We start from the raw sequence: 23,571 nt of genomic DNA, 5'->3' as shown, positions 1-23,571 counted from the left end.
CGTAAGAACTTCACAGAGACCTCATCCTGTGACCAGAATCTTTCCATTAGGAGACCTTATTCCATAATCAGATAAGTATCTCCTACGTATCTCAAAGCCAGCTGGATGTAATTCACAAAGGAATGCCTTTTGTCCTTATATGGAACTGGAATAGCCACTGCCACTCTCCTACAGACACAAAGAGGGGAGGGTGTGCCATCATTCACTCTGGAGCAACACAAAATATTTACCTTTTTGTTAAAGATCTCTAGATCAAATTTGTAAATATCTTAATTCACATAAGGATATGAGAGGATAAATGTCCCTCAAGGAAAATCTATATTTAATACTATAATGATTTAATGATTCTCTCCCCAAATTAATCCTGATACCTTTACTTGAAACAAGTGACTGAAAAAAGTCACTAAATAAATGTCCATTCCTCATTCCTCCTAGCATACCACACAAGGGAAGTTCTTCATAGTGTGCTACTAATAGCCTTATTGGCTTAATTCCAAAAGTGAGCTTCAGTTATGTTCAATGTTGATCTAAAAGAAACTTGAAGGAAAACCATTAGCAAATGTTACTAGAAGTGCTGAGAATTTTTAACATCAAAGAATACATACCTTCGCTTAAGGAAAGATGATACTGAGCTAGTGTCACTGACACAAATATTTTGGCATCTTTTACCATCTTTATTAGATCAGAACTTTCATAGACTTATCTTTTATCCATGATCTTTCCCCCCCCCCCATAAGAAATGTTACCATGGAAGAGCCATGTGGCTCACAAAATCTGGTGAGAAGAAACTGTTCTTTGTACTTTGGAATATGGTCAGCTAGGGTAATATTTGAATACAGAAAAGGCACTTAGCATTAAACTGATGAAAAGCAGAACCTCTGCTCAGTGGATGGAGTCTGGGTAGAAGGTAATCAAATTTCCTTGAAAGATCAAGCTAACATTTATGATAATAGTCCTCTTTTGTCCTACTTCACTGATGGTTGCTATTCAATTACTGTACTAGCTAGGAAAAGAGAATAGGAATATTTATTATGCAAATTATTCTTTTGCTATCCTTGTGCTAACATTATGTATGTACAATGTTATGTACTATAATAGCCCGATTTTAACATTCAATAAGTTTTTATTTCATTTTCTTTCCAAATGGATTTCCAGTTGAGCAGGTTAGTTCATTGTTAAATTTACTTAGGAGCTGCTTGAAGTTGGAGTTGAAAGTTTGTTCTGATTTTGTTTTTCACTATTTCCCAGGAGTAATTAGCCCTCTTAGTTGAGAAGATAGGAAGTTAACAACAGTGTTAATGCAGACAAGCCCAGAACTCGGTTATCATGCTGTGACAAGCACAAGCCCATGGAAAAGCCACGTGTAGGGGTCCTGGGCAACAGACTCAGCTGGGTTCCTTGGGGTAATCAGCCCAGTTGGAAAATGATTGAAATCCCAGTCAACATCTGACTGCACAAGAGACCCCAAGGGACAGCTAAGTTTCCCCAAATTCCAAAATATGAGCAAAATATAAGCATATTAAGCCCGTTAGTTTGTGGGTGCAACAATAGATAAGCAGAACAAAACTTGGTATCTGGAAGTGGGTGCTGGCTTAGTAAAACCTAGAACATAGGCATTATTTAGAGACCAGAGGTCTTCATAAGCCCATTGGATTTTGAGGAGGTTGTTAGTGAAAGTTTGAAGGAAAGTGAAGAAAATGTGAGTGGAGGCAGGGGAAAGAGCACTTTTCTTTGAGATGGTGAAATGTTTGGCAGGATTCTTGCCAGTGGCGATATAGGCAGAAGGAAAAGTACCTAATTTCTTCAGCAATCTAGCTAACTGGGCCATCCTTACAAGAGGATCCAACCCCAGAAGAGCCTCACCCACACTAGGACAGACGTAAGTAATAAGATCCACATCTTGAGCCCAAGCCTGATGCTGTAATTGGAGGAGGCTTCTGGGGATCTTGGAAGAGGATATTTAGTTTGGAAAAAAAAATGTAAAAAAAAAAAAATATTGCAGCCAGAGGATAGAGTATATTTTAACACAATGCTGTAAATTCTTTGCCATTCCTCCCATCTCGAGGTATGATTTGTGTTGCTCTCCCTTTTAATCTGGTCAGGCTTTTTGATTATTGCCCTCTTAGAGAAATGAAGCAAGCCAAAGCAGACCAGTAAACAGCCTTGATGTGCAGGTAATTTATAGATCAGTACAAAGGATTCTGAGAATGTCATTACGGCTCACTTGGAGACAATAGGTCTGAAAGAACCAAGTAGAGAAGGAAAGCGGTCCAGGTAATCCAGCCTAAATTCTTCAGAGAATGGAACAGAGAATGAACAAAGGACTTCACAATGAAGTGTGGTCACACTTGACCTTCTCAGTTCTGGCGCAGAAGTGCATGCTTATTATCATGAAGCAGCCCTGCAGTCACTTGTCTATTTTTCCAGCACTCCTTAAGAAAATCCAACATAGCATTCTCTTCCCTGACCTGAACTGTTCCCAACCACCCAGGAGAGAACTGTCTTTTTTCCAGTTTCTAGTGAGGAGAGAGATTCTCAGTGCTGCCACTCTGACATTTCAGTTGTGCCTCTTGGTACCACTAAATAGTCCACTGCTCATCTGAATCTTTCCACTACTCCAGTGGCTTCCTACACTAGGATCCAAGACTGTGACTTGTGAGTCTTCGAATAGCCTTGTCCACTGCTCCCCATTTGCAGAACAGCTGCTACATTCCTGGTATCTTGCTTTATCAGAACCACGTTCTTAGGCCTTCTCTTGAGCCAGATTGCCAGCACGGTCTCTCCCTTTGTGGCAAGTTCCTTCGGGAGACATTTTTATTCTTTTTGGTCAACAAACCTAACTAAGGATCAATCTCTCTAAATTGTAATTTCAAGGACAAAGGGTTGATGTCTTATCCCTTGCCTCCATGAAAGCAAATTGGTCTTTCCCCATTCCAAGGAATATGAGGAAGGGAGAAACCACAAGTCGGTAACTGGAACAAAGACAATGTGAGGACTTTTTTATTATCTCTGTAGAGAAGGCAGTGACACATTTCTCTTACTAATATATATATATATATATATATATATATATATATATATATATATAATTTTAAATTTTATTTTATTCAGTTTGTTTTTTCTAGCTTTGTTGACAAAATATTGTACGTATTTAAGATGTACAGCATGGCATTTGATAAAAGCATATCTTGTATAATTATCAGCATAATTATACATATTTATACATACATTCATGAATTAGCATATTCATCCCAACATAGTTACCTTTGTGTTTGGGGGGGACGGGGCGGTTAAGAACACTTAAGATTTACTTTTAGTGCATTTCAAGTATATAGTACATTACTGTTTTTTACCACGTGAATTATTAGATCTTTAGAATTTATTCATCTAGTACCTGAAAGTTTTTACCCTTTGACCAATATCATCTAATTTTTCCCACCTCAGAAACCATCATTCTATTTTCTGCTTCTATGAGTTTGGCTTTCTTTCTTTTTCTTTTTTTTTTTAAAGATTTTGTATGTAAGTAAGATCATTTTGTAATTTGTCTTTGTCTTTTTGTGTCTGGCCTAATTCATTTAATAAAAGTCTCTTAAGTTCATCCCTATTGTCACAGATGATATAATTTCCTTCTTTTTAAAGACCAAGTAATATTCCATTGTGTTTTTGTGGATGTGTAGTATGTATATACATATCATAATTTCTTTATCCATTCATCCGTTGACACTTAAGTTTCTTACATATCTTTGATATTTTAAAGTGCAATGAATGTGGGAGTACAGATATCTCAAGATACTGTTTCATTTCCTTCAAATGTATACCCAGAAGTGGAATTGCTGGCAGTTCTAATTGTAGTTTCTTGGGGAGCCTCCCCATGGTTCTGCATGATGTCTGGACCAATTTACTTCTAACCTTCAGTGTACAAGGTTGCTCTAGTACCTCCTCAACGCATGTTCTCCCTTGTCTTTGTTATAATAGCCATTCCTACCTCACCAGGCTTCCTGCTCTTCTAGTTTAGGAGTTTGGCAGTGCAATCCAATATTTATTGTAAGGGGAATCCGGTGATGGAAAGTGACTATATGTAACAGGAAATCTTGGGCTTTTTGTCTATTTTGGAACTAAAATAAACTTACTCGTCAGATCACAATTTAGAAACATTGTACTAGCAAAGTTTAAAACATTGTTTTAGCAAATTCAATCAAAGGTGAGAAATTTTTTAAAAATTTAGTTTCATTATTTGAAAATTGTTCTAGTAAACTTTCTTAATGAAAAATATATTCTACATACATAACTAAGTCAATATTAAATGTCCTTTTGCATTCCTTACTAATAAACATTTAAAAATTGAATCACATTCTTATACTTCCTTTTGTTTTGAAAGTGTTTTAAAAAGAAAACACAGTTTTGAATATAGCTTGAACAGATTTTTTAGTATTGAGTGAGAATTTTTACTGTTTGTTGTATTTTGCTGAATGTATGCATTCTAGATTATTTTAAGTGGAACATTGTTAGTATAAGAAGGACTGATTTGTGTTCAAAGACATGGCCCTTAACTTATCGTTGGGTAGAAGAAGCCACCTGTGAAATGATAAAAAATGTTTTTCCTTATCCAGGCAACTACATACAGGGCTCTTCCAAAATGTTTCTATAGCAGCAGAATCATCAACACAGATTTTCAAATTCGGTATCATGTGTCCTATTATCTGCTTCATTGCATTTGTAAATTGCTTGTGTTAAAAAGCCATAAGCACAATTTGGCAGGCCTGTTCCTCACATATTAAAACAGTTAAAATGTACCTTTAAGGGATACAAAATAATGATTTGAAAGCCAACATTCCCAACCAGCAAGTGTTTAGGGAATGCCTTAGTTGCCCCAAACAGATTTGCAGTTAATTTTTAAGTGTCAGTGCAAGCGGTTGGTCTAATCACATTTTCTCCTTGACAGAGGGCTTTTTAATGGCTGCAACTTCTTGACTCAACCCTAGAGCACAACAGGAACATGCTTTGCAAATGTTTGAAAATGGGAGATGATGTTAGATATAATCATACTTGCTCCTGGTACTTCAGTAGCATACATTTCCTTCACACAAGTGAAAGCAAGTTTGCCTGAATAAAGTTCTCACCCACCTCTTACCAATCTTTGGTTATCTGTAGGAATTAGCCCAACGGAATTTACACTTAACAATAATTTTTCCCCTCTCTTATTCTCTCTCTCTCTCTCTCTCTCTCTCTCTCTCTCTCACACACACACACACACACACACACACACACACAAACACACTCATGCATGTTCACACTTGTATGCATCAGTTTCACTTAAAGCAGTCTTTAAAGGTACTTCTAAAACAGTAGGATAATGAAGAGAATAGGATAATTGCTCAGGTTTGCATTAACTGCTGAGTGACTTTGTCGATTGGTTTTATTCAACATCCTAACTCAGGCAGTTTAATTTTAGAATCTGCTCTTGGCCACTAACCCCAATAGCCTTTTATTTAATGAAGAGGAAGAAAGAGGATTCCTTAAGCTGAAGGGAACAGAAAGGGACCAGAGACTCTAAATACTGTCTCTCCCTCCTTTCCCTCACCGTCTCCTGTCATTCCACACTGAGTTGAGCTTAAAACAGCAAGTTCTAGTAACAGTTTAAGGAAATAAATAAAGGGCACAGTTTAGAGGGATAAATGGAAGGAAAGATCACGAACAGTTGGACATCTGCAGTCTTGTCCCTCAGAGACTGGTATGGGTTCACTTGGATTCACTTGGTGCAATGTTATTAACAGAATTATTAGTAAAACTATGCTCTGCACTGGCCAGTTAGAATGATTTGTTTTCCTTAAGAAGAATGTGTTAATAAGTAGCATCATACTAAATATGAGATGTTTATCTCCATATACTGGGTCTACATGTGCCCATCACAAGTACATCCCTGTGAATAAATGACTAAATGAATATGAATAACAATTCAGCATAAAAGAATGGGAGTTTGACCATATTCTAGACTGGTATTTTAAGATAATGCTTTTCATGTTTACTTTCTTTTAAGAATGAAGGCAAATAGATACTATAAAATTTGTTAGGTTCTAAGAAATAGCTTAAATCAGTTGAAATTTTCATATAGTAAAGGACCAGAAAATACTGAAACTTAGAAATTGTAGCTGTAAGTGTAAAATTAGCAAAACAAATAAAAGGAAAGGGATTTGTGCTCTAATTTATAATTTGGGATAGAAAAAGATGGTATAACTACATCCTTCAAGAATAGAGGACATTTTAAAATGTAACATGATAATGACTTATCTATTGCTATGTAGTAAATTACCTTCAAACTTGGCACTCTAACAAACATTTCCAATCTCACAGTGTCTGTGGTCAGGAATTCTGAAGAGCTTAGTGAGGTGGTTTGTCATGAAGTAGCAGTCAAGTTGCCAGCCCAGGTGCAACTGACTGAAGGCATGGCTAAGGTGGAGGGTCTGTCTTCAGAGCGGATGTTGGCAGAAGGCTTCAGTTCTTGCTGATGGCTGACAATCATGTGGTCTTTTCTGTACTACTGCCTCTGAGTGTCCTTATGACATGGGGCTTCCCCTAGAGCTGGTGATCTGAGAAGAGAGGAAGTGGGACAGGGAGAGAGCAGAGAGGAAGCTGCAATGTCTTTTATTACCTACTCTTAGAAGCCATACAATATCACTTCTGCCACATTCGGTTTACTAGAAAAAAAAGTTGTCAAATCTGGTTCACATTCAAAGCGTGCGTAATTAAGTATCACCTTTTGTAGGAGAAATGTCAAATAATATATAAGCATAACATGATCAGCTGAATCAAAGTAAATAGGATTGATGGTAAGAGAGAACTCCGTGATAATATCACTTTTTTTTTTTCTGGGAGAAAAGAAAGACAATGTGGAATCTGTATTTGTTGACATTTTGAAGAGTGGGAATATACATCTATCCAGTGGCTCTCTCAGCACTGCCCAGGGAGTCTTGAAAAATTGGAGTTGATTCTTTGATTTTCAGGACATTGGGTGCACCAAGGGAAGATAGATGTCTTGCAATATTTGGGACAGTTTTGTAAAGCAAGACTGACTGTAATTCCTGCCTGACTTTCCTGTGTCCCACAGATGTAGGATTTGTTTTTAAATATTTGAACATAGAACTTCTGTTTTAAAATTAAAAAAGATTTTTGCAGGATCTTAATAGATACCAAGGAAATGTGAAAGAAGATTCTGCTTTTTTGTTAGAATTTACTACATTGAGGAAAATCATATCATTTACAGAACCATTTGTACTATTTGATTTTTCATTATAATATGTCTGCCTCCTCCTGCAACTGTAGCCGTTATATTTACATTGATTCTACCTGTAGGTGTAAACACGTGACACCTTCACTGTCTTCTAGTTTGGTCACACTGGAGCTTTTACATACTGATGTGCATACTGTTTAATTATAAAAAAAATTGGTTCTTATTTCTCATTTATATTACAATAAGGGAATTGTATTGAATTTTTAAAAATTATCTGTGCATATTATATTATCAGGGACTATTATTTCAATATTGTAAAAGGGGCATTGTAAAATATGCCATGAAAATGATGTGTTGGGCATTATGGTCTTGAGTATGACAGCTACACAGATCAGTGATATTATGGCACCTCACATAAGAAGTTCTTGACATTTGAGGGGAATGTTCTAGAACAGATCTATACAGGATAGATCTGTGATTACTATGTGTAATGTTAAATTTTCTACTGGCCACATTTAAGGGTGTAAAAAACAGGTGAGACAAACCAGGTGATACATGCTTAATTCCAACTACTTAGGAGTCTGAGCCAAGAGGGTTTCAAGTTCAAGACCAGCCTTGGCAATTTAGACCCTATCTCAAAATAAACTATAAAAAGGGCTGGGATTGCCGGGCACTGATGCACACCTATAATCCCAGCGGCTCAGGAGGCTGAGACAGTAGAATCATGGATTCAAAACTAGCCTCAGCAACAGCAAGGAGCTAAACAAATCAGTGAGACCCTGTCTCTAAATAAAATCCAAATAGGGCTGGGGATGTGGCTCAGTGGTTGAGTGTCTCTGAGTTCAATCCCCAATACAAAAAAAAAGTGGGGGGGGGAGCTGGGGCTATAATTTAGTAGTAGAGCCCTTGCCTAGCATGTGCAAGGTTTTCGATTGAATCATCCCAGCACCATAAGAAAGGAAAATAAATAAGAAGGAAGGAAGGGTATAAAAGAAATAGGTGAAATTAATTTTATTAATAATTTAATAATGTTTTGATAAATATGACTTCAAATTAAATCAATATAAAAAATATCTAGATATTCTTTTTGTTGTTGTTCATACTATCTTTTAAAATATGGAATATATTTTGCTCCTTAGACTAGGGGCTAGTAGCTACCATCTTGGATAGCACCATTCTAAATGTCCCATGAATAAAGAAATTCCAAGAAAGGGAATAAACTGCGAGGAGCCCCTTACTTCGTGAACAAGGGCAAAATAATTGCTGCTGGTTCATCTCTTTTTCCTCATCTTTTTTGCAGCTCTCAGCTCAAAGTCTTGATGTACCAGATCAAACACACACCATCTGTAGCACAGCTTCCATGCCAGAGGCTGTGTGGAGAGGGGGTAGAAGCAGCTCAGTAAATATGACCACCTGTCACAATTCAAAACCGGAAAGTCAAGGAGAATTTTTCCCTTGACATTTCTATCTCCTCTCCTCCTCTGTCCCCAGATCTCTACTGAAACATCATTCTCTCCCTTACAAGTACAAAGCTCTCCTCCCACAAGGACAAAGTTTCCCAAACTGCCTGTGTCCTCTCCTTTCCTATGTTATGTATCCAGCATTTTGCTGGCATCCTGGTGGTTTACATCAACAAGCTTATACCCAAACTGTCCTTTAGTAGGTAGCATAGTTACCACTGTAGTCTCATGGTTAAAACTCTGAGCCTTAGAAAATAAAACACCAAAGTTTATGCCATGTTTATATCCCTTAAAAACCATGGAATTTTGATAAATAAACTGAATCACAATTATCTGTAAAATTTAGGTAAAAACAATATCCACCTCTAGGGTGGTTGTGAGACTCATAATGTGAGTCCAAGGAGACAGTGTAACAAACAGGGCATAGCCCTGGCACACCATGCATAATGAATAAGTTCAAGCTCTCACTATTCCATGATTTCCTCACTTTTTTTCCCACTCCCAGCTACATGTCCAAATCCTAACCATCTTTCATTCTTTCTCAAGCTCCACTTCTTCTGGAAACCTACAAACTTTATTCTCCTCTTTCCATGCCTTTCTTATGAACTCTGACATAAACTTATGCAGATACTGACTTCTGATAGAGTATACATGATGATCATTTAGAAAATTCTTGAATTGATTGATCATGGAAAAGTGAAAGAAAACTATGGCAGAGGATGCAAATATCAGAACCCTCTTCCTCTTGACCTAGAGGTTTGTCTTCAATTATGGTGGACAGCTTTACTATGTCCCTTCACAGGTAGTTTCCATACAGTGCCACGGTTTCCAGAGGCACAGAGCCACAGCTGGCCACTATAGTGACCCATTAGCATGCTCTTTATTGGCCTTAATACCTTCTCTGAATGCCTTCCTTTGTGACTTTTTAAGCTTCTTGGAATTACCTCCCAAATAAACTATCTGTATCAAAGTTTTTCTTTATGATTTTGCTTATGAGGAAATCCAAAAGACAAGAACTGATATTAACTGAGTCTATGTGGGATGCTGAGCTCCATGTTAGGTATTCTACTTCCATTTTCTTCTTTCATATTCTCAACATTCTTATGCTTTGGGTATTTTATATCCATTTTTCAAATAAATTTGAAAGCCAAGACTCCAAATAAGTGATTTGTTCAGGGTTATAGATAATAAGTCGCAAACTTAGCCATCTAAATGCTGCTTTAGGTGCCTATTTCAGAATGAATAGAACATTTTAGGATAAAACTAAAAGAAACACATTATAAAAAGGAGAGCTAAAATTACATCACTGTCTTAGGTTTAGCCAAATGTGACAAAGTAAAATATAGAAACAGACTATAGTGTCTGGAGACATTGTGCTTTGAACACATAGATGTCATTTAAATGCCATATTTATAGTCCAGTTTCTTTATTCTGGGAAATAATGATGGGAAGATATGACAGCAGAGAGCCACCCGAATGAGTCAGATTTCATAAGAAGGTATTAGAAGATGAAACTGATTTGGCTTCTATGACATTGGAGAAAGAATTAGACAAAGGAGACTTTTTTGAGTATTTAGATACTGAACAGAAAGCCTTGGACTGATGAGAAAAAAATAGGGAGAAAAATTCCTCTTCCATATTAAAATTCAGAATTGATTTTTTTTATCTTCCCAAGTCACACAGGCCACATACAAAAGCATGATTGAATTATAACGTGAACTGTCAAATCCAATAAATGTGGGTAAAGAGATAGCTGGGCAAATGTTAAAGGAAGCAAAGGACAAAGATGTGTTTTCCAATGCAGAAGCAAGCATTATATGACCAATGGATTTCCTAGAATATTAAAAAGGGTATTAATCAAACTGGAGAAGTTAGAAAATTTTAGTTAGAACTAGGGACTATTACCCCATTTAGCTGATGGATATTACTTTCTGTGGTGATAAAATTTTAGAGCTAAATCAAGTCAATCATTCTTTTAAAAAAATGTTGATGAGTTTTTATGAGGGTAGAATTCAGTAACATAAAAACTAGAATCAAATCCTCAATTTTGAAGTTTGAGAAGACTTCATATTTATATCAAGCTTTGAAGTCATTAGACAAAAATGCATGGTAAATCTTTATTCTGTGTTGCCTCTGTTGTTGATTCTGTTTGCCTTGAAATGTCACTTAAAATCACAGGGAACCAGTCAATTTGAACCGGGCATTGTAGTTTCATTCCTTTAAATTTTAAAATGGTTTTCACTTATGTTCAACCCAAATGCATTACATCATATTATTTACTTTAGATTATTAGCTCTGCGATGAAGTCATGTAGTTTTTGAACCCTGGAAAAAGTGTCTTCTAGCCAAGTAAGCTTTTGTACTGTGCCCTCTAGTTCACATTTTAATAAATGTCATTTTCTAAGTGCATTACCTCATGTTTTGGCTCCAGCCCAGATAAATCCTGAGAGAATAAGAGAAATGTGCTTTCTGACTGATTCATCCATATTTTATTTTACTTTTCATTAAGAAATTACTCTTTGAAGAAAATCAATAATCTTCTGTGACTGAGGGGCAAGGTTAGCGTGTTGCGGTGGTGCATTCTAATATCTCAAAGCAGACTGCCGTTGCCCAGCTATTGCTGATAGAATTTCTGTTCTTTCTTATTCCTGCAGCCTGGGTACACGGCGACCCCAGGAGAGTGGCCTATCCTACAGACAGCAAGGGCCACTTTTGTGGCCAGAAGGGCACCCCCAATGAGTGAGTATGGTCACTTTTGCTTTGTGTGGTATCACTGTCTAAGCTGGAACCTAGAAATTGCTTTTATACCAATCCTCCTAGACTGCTTAGGGAGATTGAAATTCATGTAGGAGGCTTTTCCCACCCCTTTTCCTACAGACAGCTATAAGCAGTTGGGAAGTTCAATACTAAATGACTTAAGATGCCATGTCATTGTCATGTAGCATTTTAGTAGAATGCATGAAGGCTCTGCTTTGTGAAAATACAATTCTTAAAGATGGATAAGACCAGTAATTTTTTTCAGTAGCCATATTTTAAATGCTTTATGAGATGGGCTATTGGAAGACCTAGTCCTGAGTAACTGCCTAAAAGTTAGAAGTTACCATAGTTTAGTTTTGTCACACACCCACAGATGAATCAATCATTCTGCCTTTCAAAGGTAAGGGCACAGAAGGTCTTGGATGCTTGGTGGTCTTTTCATGAGAACTTGGCTTCTGTGGACATTGCCCCAGAGTAGCTGAGCAAAACATTGCCTTTAGATTGTGATTCAGAACAGATATTTTCACTTCTGAAAACAAGTTTTATATTTCTTCACCTAAAAAAAAACAAATAAAACCCCATAAATTTCACATTTTTAGAAAACATTCCCTCATTTATCATGCGTCCATTTCTTTGCTTTCACTGCCTGAGGTTGTTGCTAAATCTCCTGGGTCTTCATAACCAATTCAGTTCCTATAAAAGCTGATTTTTTTTTATTGTTGGTCGTTCAAAACATTACATAGTTCTTAATACATCATATTTCACAATTTGATTCAAGTGGGTTATGAACTCCCAATTTTACCCCGTATACAGATTGCTGAATCACATCAGTTACCCTTCCATTGATTGACAAATTGCCTTTCTAGTGTCTGATGTATTCTGCTGTCTGTCCTATTCTCTACTATCCCCCCTCCCCTCCCCTCCCCTCCCGTTTTCTCTCTCTACCCCTTCTACTGTAAATCATTTCTTCGATTTGTATTATCTTGTCTTACCCCTCCTTTCCTCTTATATGTCATTATGTATAACCCTGAGGATCGCCTTCCATTTCCATGTGATTTCCCATCTCACTCCCTTACCCTCCCACCTCTCATCCCTGTTTAATGTAAATCTTCTTCTCAAGCTCTTCGTCCCTACCCTGTCCTTGTTTACTCCCCTTATATCAAAGGGGTCATTTGGTATTTGTTTTTTAAAGATTGACTAGCTTCACTTAGCATAATCTGCTCTAATGCCATCCATTTCCCTCCAAATTCTATGATTTTGTCATTTTTTAATGCAGAGTAATACTCCATTGTGTATAAATGCCACATTTTTTTTATCCATTCATCTATTGAAGGGCATCTAGGCTGATTCCACAATCTTGCTATCGTGAATTGTGCTGCTATGAACATCGATGTAGCAGTGTCCCTGTAGCATGCTCTTATTAGGTCTTTAGGGAATAGACCGAGAAGGGGAATAGCTGGGTCAAATGGTGGTTCCATTCCCAGCTTTCCAAGAAATCTCCATACTGCTTTCCAAATTGGCTGCACCAATTTGCAGTCCCACCAGCAATGAACAAGAGAGCCCTTTTCCCCACAACCTCGCCAGCACTTATTGTTGTTTGACTTCCTAATGGCTGCCAATCTTACTGGAGTGAGATGGTATCTTAGGGTAGTTTTGATTTGCATTTCTCTGACTGCTAGCGATGGTGAGCATTTTTTCATGTACTTATTGATTGATTGCATGTCCTCCTCTGAGAAGTGTCTGTTCAGGTCCTTGGCCCATTTATTGATTGGGTTATTTGTTATCTTATTGTCTAATTTTTTGAGTTCTTTGTATATTCTGGTTATTAGGGCTCTATCTGAAGTGTGTGGAGTAAAGATTTGTTCCCAGGATGTAGGCTCCCTGTTTATCTCTCTTATTGTTTCTTTTGCTGAGAAAAAACTTTTTAGTTTGAGTAAGTCCCATTTGTTGATTCTAGTTGTTAACTCCTGCGCTATGGGTGTTCTATTGAGGAATTTGGAGCCGATCCCACAGTATGTAGATCATAACCAACTTTTTTTTCTATCAGATGCCGTGTCTCTGATTTAATATCAAGCTCCTTGATCCATTTTGAGTTAACTTTTGTGCATGGCGAGAGATAGGGATTCAGCTTCTTTTTGATGCAAATGGATTTCCAGTTTTCCCAGCACCATTTGTTGAAGATGCTATCCTTCCTCCATTGCATGCTTATAAAAGCTGATTTGAGGTGGAGGAGAAGGAGAAGGAGATGGGGAAAGAGAGGGAGATGGAGAAAGAGAGGGAGATGGAGAAAGAGAAGGAGAGGGAGAGGGAGAGGGAGAGGGAGAGGGAGAAATAGGTTCCCCAACACTTCCACCACCAAAATACATGTTTCAGAAGACTTGAGTTTGTTCTCTTGCTGCCCACCCCTAACCATGAGCTTAATATTTCAGGAGATACACATATTTTTAAGAAATTAGCATAATTTATGAGTAAAATTCTTATTGAGCAATAAGAAAACTCAGAAATTTGGAGGAGTCAGAGACAAATCTTTAATTATGTCAGGTTGAGTTTACAGGGACAAGTTTACTCCCAGGAAAGAATTTCTCCTTATTAGGGACAACTGGAGTAAATTCTGATTCAGGGTGGCAATTCTTATTTTAACCTCAGTAACTTAGAAAATCTTAGACTTTGCCAACAAAACCTTCATACTATGAAGGACAAAGAAAGCACCAGGTGGTAAAAAGAAAAAAAAACAAACAAATCTCTAAATCTTTAGTTCTCTAAAACACTATTTTTGAAAGGGTTTTTGTAACAATAAGTTTTCTAGACCTGAGCAATGACCCACTTAGTTTGAATGAAAATGTGACATCACAAATTTCAGGACATACAGATTATTCAAAGACCATCCTTGCTTAATACACAGACATTCTCATTGAAGTATTATTTATAATAATACACTGAAAACTGAACATATCTTCAACCACATGTGGATACTAAATGATAGCTCATCTATTTAATAAAATGTAATCAAGCCAGTGGAGATTATATTTCTATTTTCAATAGTCAATTCTATTGATGTTTCCTTATAGTTCCTGAAGTTTATCATGATTGTATTAATTGCTTTCCTCCTCCCTCAAAATAACATTCTCCTATATTTCACTAATATTTTTATAATTTTCTTTTATATATTTAAATTTCCTTCAAAACAAACACTGAAGCACTAAAGATTTTGTATATACAATGTAATTCAGAAAAGCAACAACAGAAAATGTAGGGTATATTTATAGAATTATGCAGTAAAACAACCTTTCTTAAACATAATGCTAAAATCCCCCCCAAATGAGCAATTTTAAGGAATATTACCACACAAAGTAAGTTACCTTAAGTCACTGCCAAACAAAGTTACAATCTAGATAAGAGGCAATCCAAGAAAATTAAATATTTCAAGCAAATATTCCTGACTAAAAATCAATCAATAACAACAATATGAGCTGCTACTAGAAGATCAAAAAGGAAAAGATGATTGATCATCTAATATAAAAAGAGGCAAAAACCATAAATGGGAAGTAACGTAACGAACAATAACAGTAGAAACTGTTGAAGTACAGTTTAAAAAAGAAAACAAACTAATGGATATAATATTTTTTGAGTATTAGAATGCCAGATATTTAAAAGATTAAAATTTCCAGGGTTGGCTAGAGTGAGGAGAAATAAGCACCTCATTTGATATGATATCAATTTTTTTCAAATATTATCAAACATATATGCTGTTGTTGATTCTCCTAGAAACTTATCTCATGGAAATTTGAATACATTTCCTACTATAATAGGTGCTGTGTTACTCAGCTTTCCATTGCTCTCACAATGGAAAGGTTTATTTGAGCTGATATTTTCAGAAGTTTCACTTGATAGTCACTTGGTCCAGTTGCTGTGGACCTGAGGTAGCACAGTACATCATGGTGGGACACTTGGCAGAGGAGGCGTCTTCACCTCAAGGCAACAGGGAAGCAGAAAGAGAGAGAGACAAGAAGAGGGCCAGGGTTCCAATATGCCCTTCAAGGGCGCTCCCTCAATGACCTACCTTCCTCCAACTAGAACCCACCTCTTAAAGGTTCCACTAGCTCCCATTAGCCCCACAGACTAGGGACCTACGCTTTAACACAAGACTTGGGGAAGCACTCGAAACCAAAGAAAACGGAAAGAGCTTAAATGTTCACCAATAGGAGATTGAGTAAACAAATTATGATATAGTCATATAATAACATACCATTTAATCTTTAAGAAAATGTCACATAGAAATATATTTTTGGCATGGAAATGTGCCTATGATATATTGTTAATTCAAAAAATTAAGTTATTTAAAATGGAGCATGAGCAGGGCATAATGATACATACCTGTAATCCCAGCGTTGGGAGGCTGAGGCAGGAGGATCGTAAATAAAAGGCCAGCCTCAGCAACTTAAGGAGGTACTTAGCAACTCGGTGAGACCCTACCTCAAAATAAAAAACTTTTAAAAGTTAAATTAAAAAAATAGAGTACAAGTATAATTTTGTTTTGTGGGCATGTTTGTGTACTGGTACATCTTATAGTCACAGATATAAAAACACCTATATGTGCAAGGAAAAAAGTTTGAAAGGATACACATATGCTTTACAGTAATTATTTCTAAGCAAAAGGTGTTATTTTTTTATTTTTATTCACATATTCATTGAGCCCCTGTTTTGTCCCAGACGGTCTTCTAAAGGAGGTTAGATTGCACACAGTGGACAAACCATCTGTTCTCGTGAAACTTACATTTCAGTGAAAGAATAATTGGAGATAGAGATGTAAACAAACAAGATAATTTCAAATAGTGATAAGGAAACAAAACCGGAAGCCTGATGGAGAGTGACTGGTGTTCCCTGAAAGGGAGGTCCCTCATGGCTGCCCGGTTGGGGGAGGGCTTTGATGAGGGTTGTACTTTTCAACTGAGATAGGAAGACTAGAAAGGGAAGAGCTTTCAAGCCAGAGGCAAGAGGTGCAAAAGTCCTGAGGCATGTGATTCTCTAGGAGTAGAAAGAAGTGCAAGAAAGCTGGAATATAGCAAACAAAGAGGCAGGACTTAAGCAGACACATGAGAAACAGGAGGGACCAGATTTGTGGTTCTGACACACTCTAAATACTCCAAAGTATTTAGATTATTTATAAATGTGGGGAAGGACATGGACAAATGTTCAGCACAAGAGTAATGGAATCCATTTTACGTTGTTAAAAGACTATTCTTCTTGATTTTTTTTTCCCCATGGTGAACTGTTTCAATTGTTCACAATAAGCATGCATGCAGAAAAATATAAGCTTTCCATTTTTTCTTTTTTGAAAAAAAATTAATGAAATGAGATGTATTAATGAAATATAATTATAGGTATAATTCTATAATTATGAAATAAAGGTATGAGTAAGTTTTATTTCCTTATTTATGTGCTTATATGCATTGTCATTTTCTACCAAAAATATATATATTACTTTTATATCCCCTCTCAAATTTTCTAAACATCAAGACTTTTTTAAAAAGTATATAAGCTGAGACAATGAATAACTTAGCTATTAAAGTCCTTTCTGTAAAAAATAAAGTACAAAAAGAAAATGTTGTCAGAATACATACCCTGCAGTCAAATCCTGACTTTGCCTTTGAGCATTGACATTTGGGCCTGGGACACATGCTACCAGGCTTTAATTTCCCTATAATGATGCAAAAGTTAAACGAGGACAGTAATTTAGAAGAAACTGGCACCATCTTACCTGTTTGCAAAGCACTTCTATATTCCATACCACATCATTTGTTAATGTCGTCCGATTTCGATATTCTAGGCTTTCGATATCCAGTAAATAAGATCCTTTTATATTGTTAATCTTCGAGAACCTCTAGGTTTTCAGAGATAGTCAGTGAAGCCACAGATTCCAATGCAGTGTGTTCAGCACAGCACATAATTTTAAAATGAAGCATGATGCTATTGTCCCCTGTGAAGCAGCCACACACACACACACACACACACACACACACACACACCAGTTGGTCTTGGGCACATGATCCTGACTTATTACCATGGGTACTTTTTGCTCCCTGAATTTATGTGATTATTAACTTGCGGACTTTGCCAAACTCTCTCTACTGGGCCCATGGTTCTTTGAGGTGAGGGACATTCTCTGTCTTTCTCATTGCTGTGTCTTCAGCACCGAAGAGACTCCCTGGCATTGTAGTAGGTACTCACAAAATTCATTACTAAACGAATGAAAACAAAGGGGCCACACAGATTAGTGATTTGCTCCTACCATGGAAGTCCTAACAACACTGCTTAGCGACTATCATTATTACTTTCATTTGGAAAATTTGGAAATGGAAATTCAGAAAAGTTAAGGTCCCACAGACTACTAAATAGCATGTTCCAACTCCAGATTCTGCGCTCCTTAGGCCACACATTGATAAAGATTGCAGTGAATTTGGTTTTCCATTATAACATGTTCAACCTAGGCCTAAAAATCTTGAACAAAGCTGGTAAAAGTTATCATTTAATAAAAATAAGTACACAAATACATAAGCTTGTGTGTTTGTGCCACAGTGAAAAACATGTGTATTAATGGATAAGCAATTGATGGAGCCCCAAACCAGAGGGACATGCTTGTTAGACTGTAACCATTACAATATTTGTTCTCTTTAGTGTCATGATGACCTTACAGCAATCCGTTGATTCTGACCTCTGAAAGACATTCCTTAGAACCAAACTTCAATTCACTGTTTAGAGAGGGGTGTGATCATATTTGAAATGTAGAATTTGGCTTTTTGTGCTTTATCTATACCAAACCAAAGAACTCGAGGTGAAACTCTGGGAGTTTTCTAAAATATCAAGATACATGAAAGAGAGACTTCAAAGCAAGACAGGGTGCTTTGTTATTCTGTGTAACTTTCTCTGCCTTTTCAGTCTCAGGGAAGTTGTTCATGACACTGGGGTTACAGACCTTTCTTTGAGATTTCCACTAAAAAGAACTTGATTGATTTTGATGCCACCTTCTGGCTACTACAAAAACTTCAGCTTATAAAGGTTGTGTTAAAACAACTTGGAACATTGTCTGAAGTCACCCAATCAGACAGACTGAACTACCCTTCCCCCAGGATGTGGCTCGGATAAGGAAAATGGAAGATGGAGGGGCGAGAGCTCTTCCACTTAAATTTTGTGTTCAAATTATGCCATTGTAGATGTACTCTCTCTCTTTTTTTTTGCATTACAATTCCTAATACACATATATACCACATACCACATTGGCATGAACATACTTTATATACAGAGTTACGAGAAATTGTGCTATATATGGGTAATAATGAGTGTAATGCATTCCACTATTGTCATGTAATAAATAAATAAATAAATAAATAAATAAAGAGATTTTGTGTTCAATTTGGCATCTCCATGAAACAGGAACAACTTTGTCTTTATTCACTGCGGGACCTTTCACAGAACTGCAAGAGAGTCCCACAAATCTGTTTGAACCCAATACAAGCCCAGACCCCCAACTTAGTTTAATTTTTAAAATTTGTGCCAAAATAATATATGCCTGTGAACACAAATCAAATAGTAATGGAGAGCTTATCATCCATCTAATAGTCGTCTCTCCTAAGACTCTTCACCCTGATTTTATTCCACAGAGATAATCTTTTCCTCTGGTTTTAGTTCTTCTGGCAATTTTTAAAATGTATATGACTTTAGATGATATGCTTACCCTTTTATTTTGTGCTTTATTAATTTTAGATGATATCTACTGAATCTGCTCAGGAAAACAAAGACTGAGCTCATTTATATTATGTCTTTCCCTTACTTCCTCTTCCTCCTTCTTCTTCTCCTCCTCCTTCTCCTCCCATTTTTGTTAGTTAAATTGCTACCTTTAGATTTCCTGATGGTCCCATTTGATGGTATACTAGACCTCTACTTCTTGTTCTACTAACATTTTTTTAAGAATTTAACCTTTATTTTATTTATTTGTTTTTATATGGTGCTAAGGATCCAACCCAGTGCCTCACATGTGCTAGGCAAGTGCTCTACCACTGAGCCACAACCCCAGCCCTCTAACATTTTTTGAACTATAAATTGTTTTATTTTTGTTCCGAAAATTTAATGTTCGCTTAAAACCCAGAACGTAATAGGAAAAGATATATTTATCCATTGAGCCTTTGCATAAACGTTTTAAGAGTTGACTCACAGTATATTATTTAAATTATTTCACGTAAATCAAACTTCTTATAAAGTATATTTTAAACTCTATTGATGATTTTAGAAAACAATCACAACATAAAAATCAAGACTCTTCCTCTGTTTCCAGGAAAAATGGTTTACTGTAAAGTTATCCTTTTAATATCTTTGATGTCAATTCTGGGGAAATGAGGGTGGCCATTTCCTGCCTTGTTTGATGATCCTCTTGCCCTGATTGTGTTCATGTAGTGTCTCTCCTTTGTACAGCATGACAGCTCCTACTGTAGAAGCCTTAAAAGGACCCCCTTCTTGTTTCCCTAACTGCTGTCTGATTTCTGTGGTCTCCTTGCTCACCTTCTCATTGTAATAGCCACAAAGGACATACTTCTGTTTCAGATGTCCATGTTCAGAACAAATGTCTATATTCTCACATTTAATAAAGTTTCTGAGGGTTTCTTGTCCTATGCTGTTTAACTTCAATGCTGTGTCTGTTTGGAGGAGCTGCTATCCAAAAGATGTCATCCAAAAGGCTGGAATTCTCCTTACTTCCACTGGTATCATTTGCCCGTGCTTTAAATATGGCTGGACCCAGGACTGCTAATGCTGGCCTCCAGGGAGGGCCTGGAAACCATGGCCAGCTCTGTTGACGTTTTTGCTGCAGTAGCTCTCAAGAGTTTTAGAGCAGTCCACATGCTGTGGGCTACCAAGGCACCATGGTCAACAGCATGCCAGATGCCGTCTTCCTTTTCTGCTAAATTTTGACAGCATCTTGACACCTCTTTAGGTCCGCACTTTTTATTTCCCTCCTGCCCCTTTTCCTTTGCCCTTCTACCTTTCTGTATTTACTCTTTTACAGGCTTGAATTTGTCACCATTTATGGTCAGTCCTGCAGTTCAACAGAATCCAGCATGTTCTGTTGGTAGGTCAATTTCAGAAGTTGGGAGCAATGATAAAGGACTTTGATTTGGTCTTAATTGTACAATCTTTATTCACTGCCAGGCTATTATATTTTCATTTCTATCATGTCTCTAATCTAAAAATCAAATCTCAAACAAATTTTATTAGTTAGTTATAGTTATACATAATATTGGGGTTTATTCTGACATGATTACACAATGATGGAATATAATTTGCTCCATTTCAGTTCCTAGTACATCACCTTTCTTCCCCCTCCTGCCTATTATATATTTCTACTCGACTGATCTTTTTTTCTATTTATTTATATATTTTTAAAATTAATTACATTGTGAATACACCTAAAGATGAAATTTACGGTAGTATCTTCATATATGTATGTAAGAAAATTTGGTCAGATGCATTCCATATTCCTCCCTTTCCCCATCCCTCCTCAATCCCCTTCCTCAACTCTAGTTTCATGGAATTCCCTCCCTCTTTTTTCTCCTTCTTTCTCTTTCTCCTTCATTGTTTCCTTATTTTGATTTAATTTCCAACTATGAGAAAAAAACATTTGGCCCTGGATTTGGTGTGGGGGCGGGGTCTGGCTTATATCCCTTAGTACAATATTCTCTGTTTACCAGCAGAATATAATTTTACTCAGAATATAAAGAATAATTTAATTCTTCTTTCTGAGTAAAACTCCATGGTGTGTATATATACCACATTTTCTTTATCTATTCATCTATTGAAGGGCATCTAGGCTGTTTCCAAAACTTGGCTATTGTGAATTGTGCTATAAACATTGATGTGACCGCATCACAATAGTATGCTGATTTTAGATCTTTTGGATACACTGAGGAGTGGGATAGCTGGTTCCTCTGGTGGTCCCATTCCTAGAATTTTGAAAACCTTCAAGTGTAATAGCATCGTAAGATCATTTCACATTTTACTTTGCTTCAATATAGAGCAATAACATTCTTGAATAATTTTTTGTTTGCTTGTTCCCAAATATTATCCTGAACAGAGGTCGTCAGGAACATGTTTACTGCTAATGCACGTTACTTTGCAGAGGCTTCCTCTTCTTTGAAGACCTATCTATAGAGCTCTGTCCCTTAGCTCCACTCAGGACCTGGTAAATGGAAGGCCTGTTGCATGGCATTCATTCTGGAGCTTTCCTACCTCAGAAGATTGGATCCTATCTCTAGAGTTGTCAGATTAAGCAAATAAAAATATAGAATACCTAGTTAAATTTTAATTTCAAATAAGCAACAATTCTTTCAGTACAAGTTATGTTGCATTCAGTTTCCTGTGTCCCAAGGCTGTTCCTTTCTTTGCTGACCCTTTGTTTTGAAGAACATTCTGTTACCTTCCTAAGAAAAAATGGGAGGAAAATTTTATGAGTCCCTTGAAATGTCCCCTTTTCTCTCATTTTATTGTCCTTTTTCTCTTTATATTTAGTTGAAAGTCTAGCTTTAAAATTGTAGCTTGAGACACAAATTCCCCTGAGAAATTTGAAGCCTGTTCTGCTGTTCTTGGCATTCAGTAATTCTAACGCTTTTCATTCACATACTTGGTGGCTTTTTCCTCTGGAACTATGACCCTTGTCAGCTCTGGAATACTTTCTTTTGTTATTTCTTTGCTGCCTTTTTTCCTTGCATTTTTTTTAAAATAATTTTTAGCTGTCAATGGACTTATTTATTTAATGCAGTGCTGAGAATTGAACCCAGTGCCTCATACATGCTAGGCAAGCCCTCTATGGCTGAGCCCCAGCCCCAGCCCTTTCCTTGCATTTTATTAGCCCTCTTTTTAAAAATTATTAGTCATACTCTGGATTGTTTTGAGAATTGAATCCCTTCAGCCAGGAATTACAGGTTTGTGCCATTACACCTAGTAGAAGTGTGTTAAAGAACTCTGCGTGCCTTAAATTATTTTATTAATTTCATCAGCATCAGATTCTGTCTGCTTACCTTAGTCTTTTCCTTTTGTTTTCTGATTTGCCTCATATTCCTGGTTGATCATTCATTCTTTTTTATTATTATTTATTAGTTCTAATCAGTGATGCATGACAGTAGAAAGCTCTTCAATTCATTGTATACAAATGGAACAGAATTTTTCACTTCTCTGGTTGTGCATGAAGTAGAGTCACACCATTTGTGCAATCATACATGTACCTAGGGTAACGATGTCCATCTCATTCCACTGTCTTTCCTACCCTTTTGCCCCATTCAAAATTCCTCCTTTCCTATGCACCCCTCCCCCACCCCCGCCATGGATTAGCATCCACTTGTTAGTGATCATTCATTCTTACTAAAGAAAGGCTGAGGATGAGTGTGTGGGTTTTCTTGGCTGCTGTGTTTGCAGGTCAGGTTTCCAAGGAGCTCTCTGCACTATGTCTGGGGTTGGGTCTCCGTTGGCTGTCAAATTCTACTACAGCATGAGCTGATGGGAAGCCAGGTAGATGTCAGTCAGTGACTTTCAAAATTCTATAATATAAAGGGACGTGGGCCAGAATATCCAATCCACAAGTCTTTGTTATCCTCAGACGGTTCATTTAATATGAAATCTCTGTTTTTGCTTGTTTTTCCTAGATGCAGGACTTTCAGGAGTATAGGAGTATAGGAGAAGTATAGAGGCGGTGATTTACTGTGCAGGTCTATATGTAAACTCTCAATTGATCTTCCTGCTTTTGGCTACATTTCTCACTGTCAACTCTGTGTCCGGCATTTTTCATGATTTTTTACAGGCAATTCATGCCTCCCCCTCTCCATGGTCCTGTAGGATGTATTCATCATTCACTGCACTTCCATAAGTATTGTTGAACTCTTGTTACTTGTGAGCAGATTCACCCTCCATAACCTTAGCTAGAGTGATGATTATTCTTTTTTTGTACTTTTATTATTTTATTTTAATATGGCTCAGGAAGAGATTGTACATCATCTTGAACTTACAGTTTGCTATTGTTTCTCTTTTTTATTTCTTGATGAGAACATGATTTCCACTAAAGAGTGAGTTACTTTTTCAATTGCTCCCT

At 36.8% G+C, this 23,571-nt stretch overlaps 1 protein-coding gene and 1 pseudogene across 1 annotated transcript in view; one reads left to right on the top strand and one right to left on the bottom strand.

Moving 5' to 3' along the window:
- Positions 1 to 23,571, top strand: part of Slc44a5 (solute carrier family 44 member 5) — a 105,972-nt gene that overhangs the window by 38,511 nt on the left and 43,890 nt on the right. The window contains exon 2 of the mRNA XM_026409553.2: positions 11,342 to 11,426. Coding sequence (XP_026265338.2) covers positions 11,342 to 11,426 — 85 coding nt within the window. The remainder of the gene's footprint in view (positions 1 to 11,341; positions 11,427 to 23,571) is intronic.
- Positions 19,818 to 20,370, bottom strand: LOC113197195 (large ribosomal subunit protein bL32m pseudogene; annotated as a pseudogene).

This window comes from Urocitellus parryii, chromosome 11, assembly GCF_045843805.1.
Source record: "Urocitellus parryii isolate mUroPar1 chromosome 11, mUroPar1.hap1, whole genome shotgun sequence".
Taxonomy (NCBI): domain Eukaryota; kingdom Metazoa; phylum Chordata; class Mammalia; order Rodentia; family Sciuridae; genus Urocitellus; species Urocitellus parryii.
The sequence above is the reverse complement of the archived record's forward strand: the minus strand, read 5'-3'. Positions and strand labels throughout refer to the sequence as shown.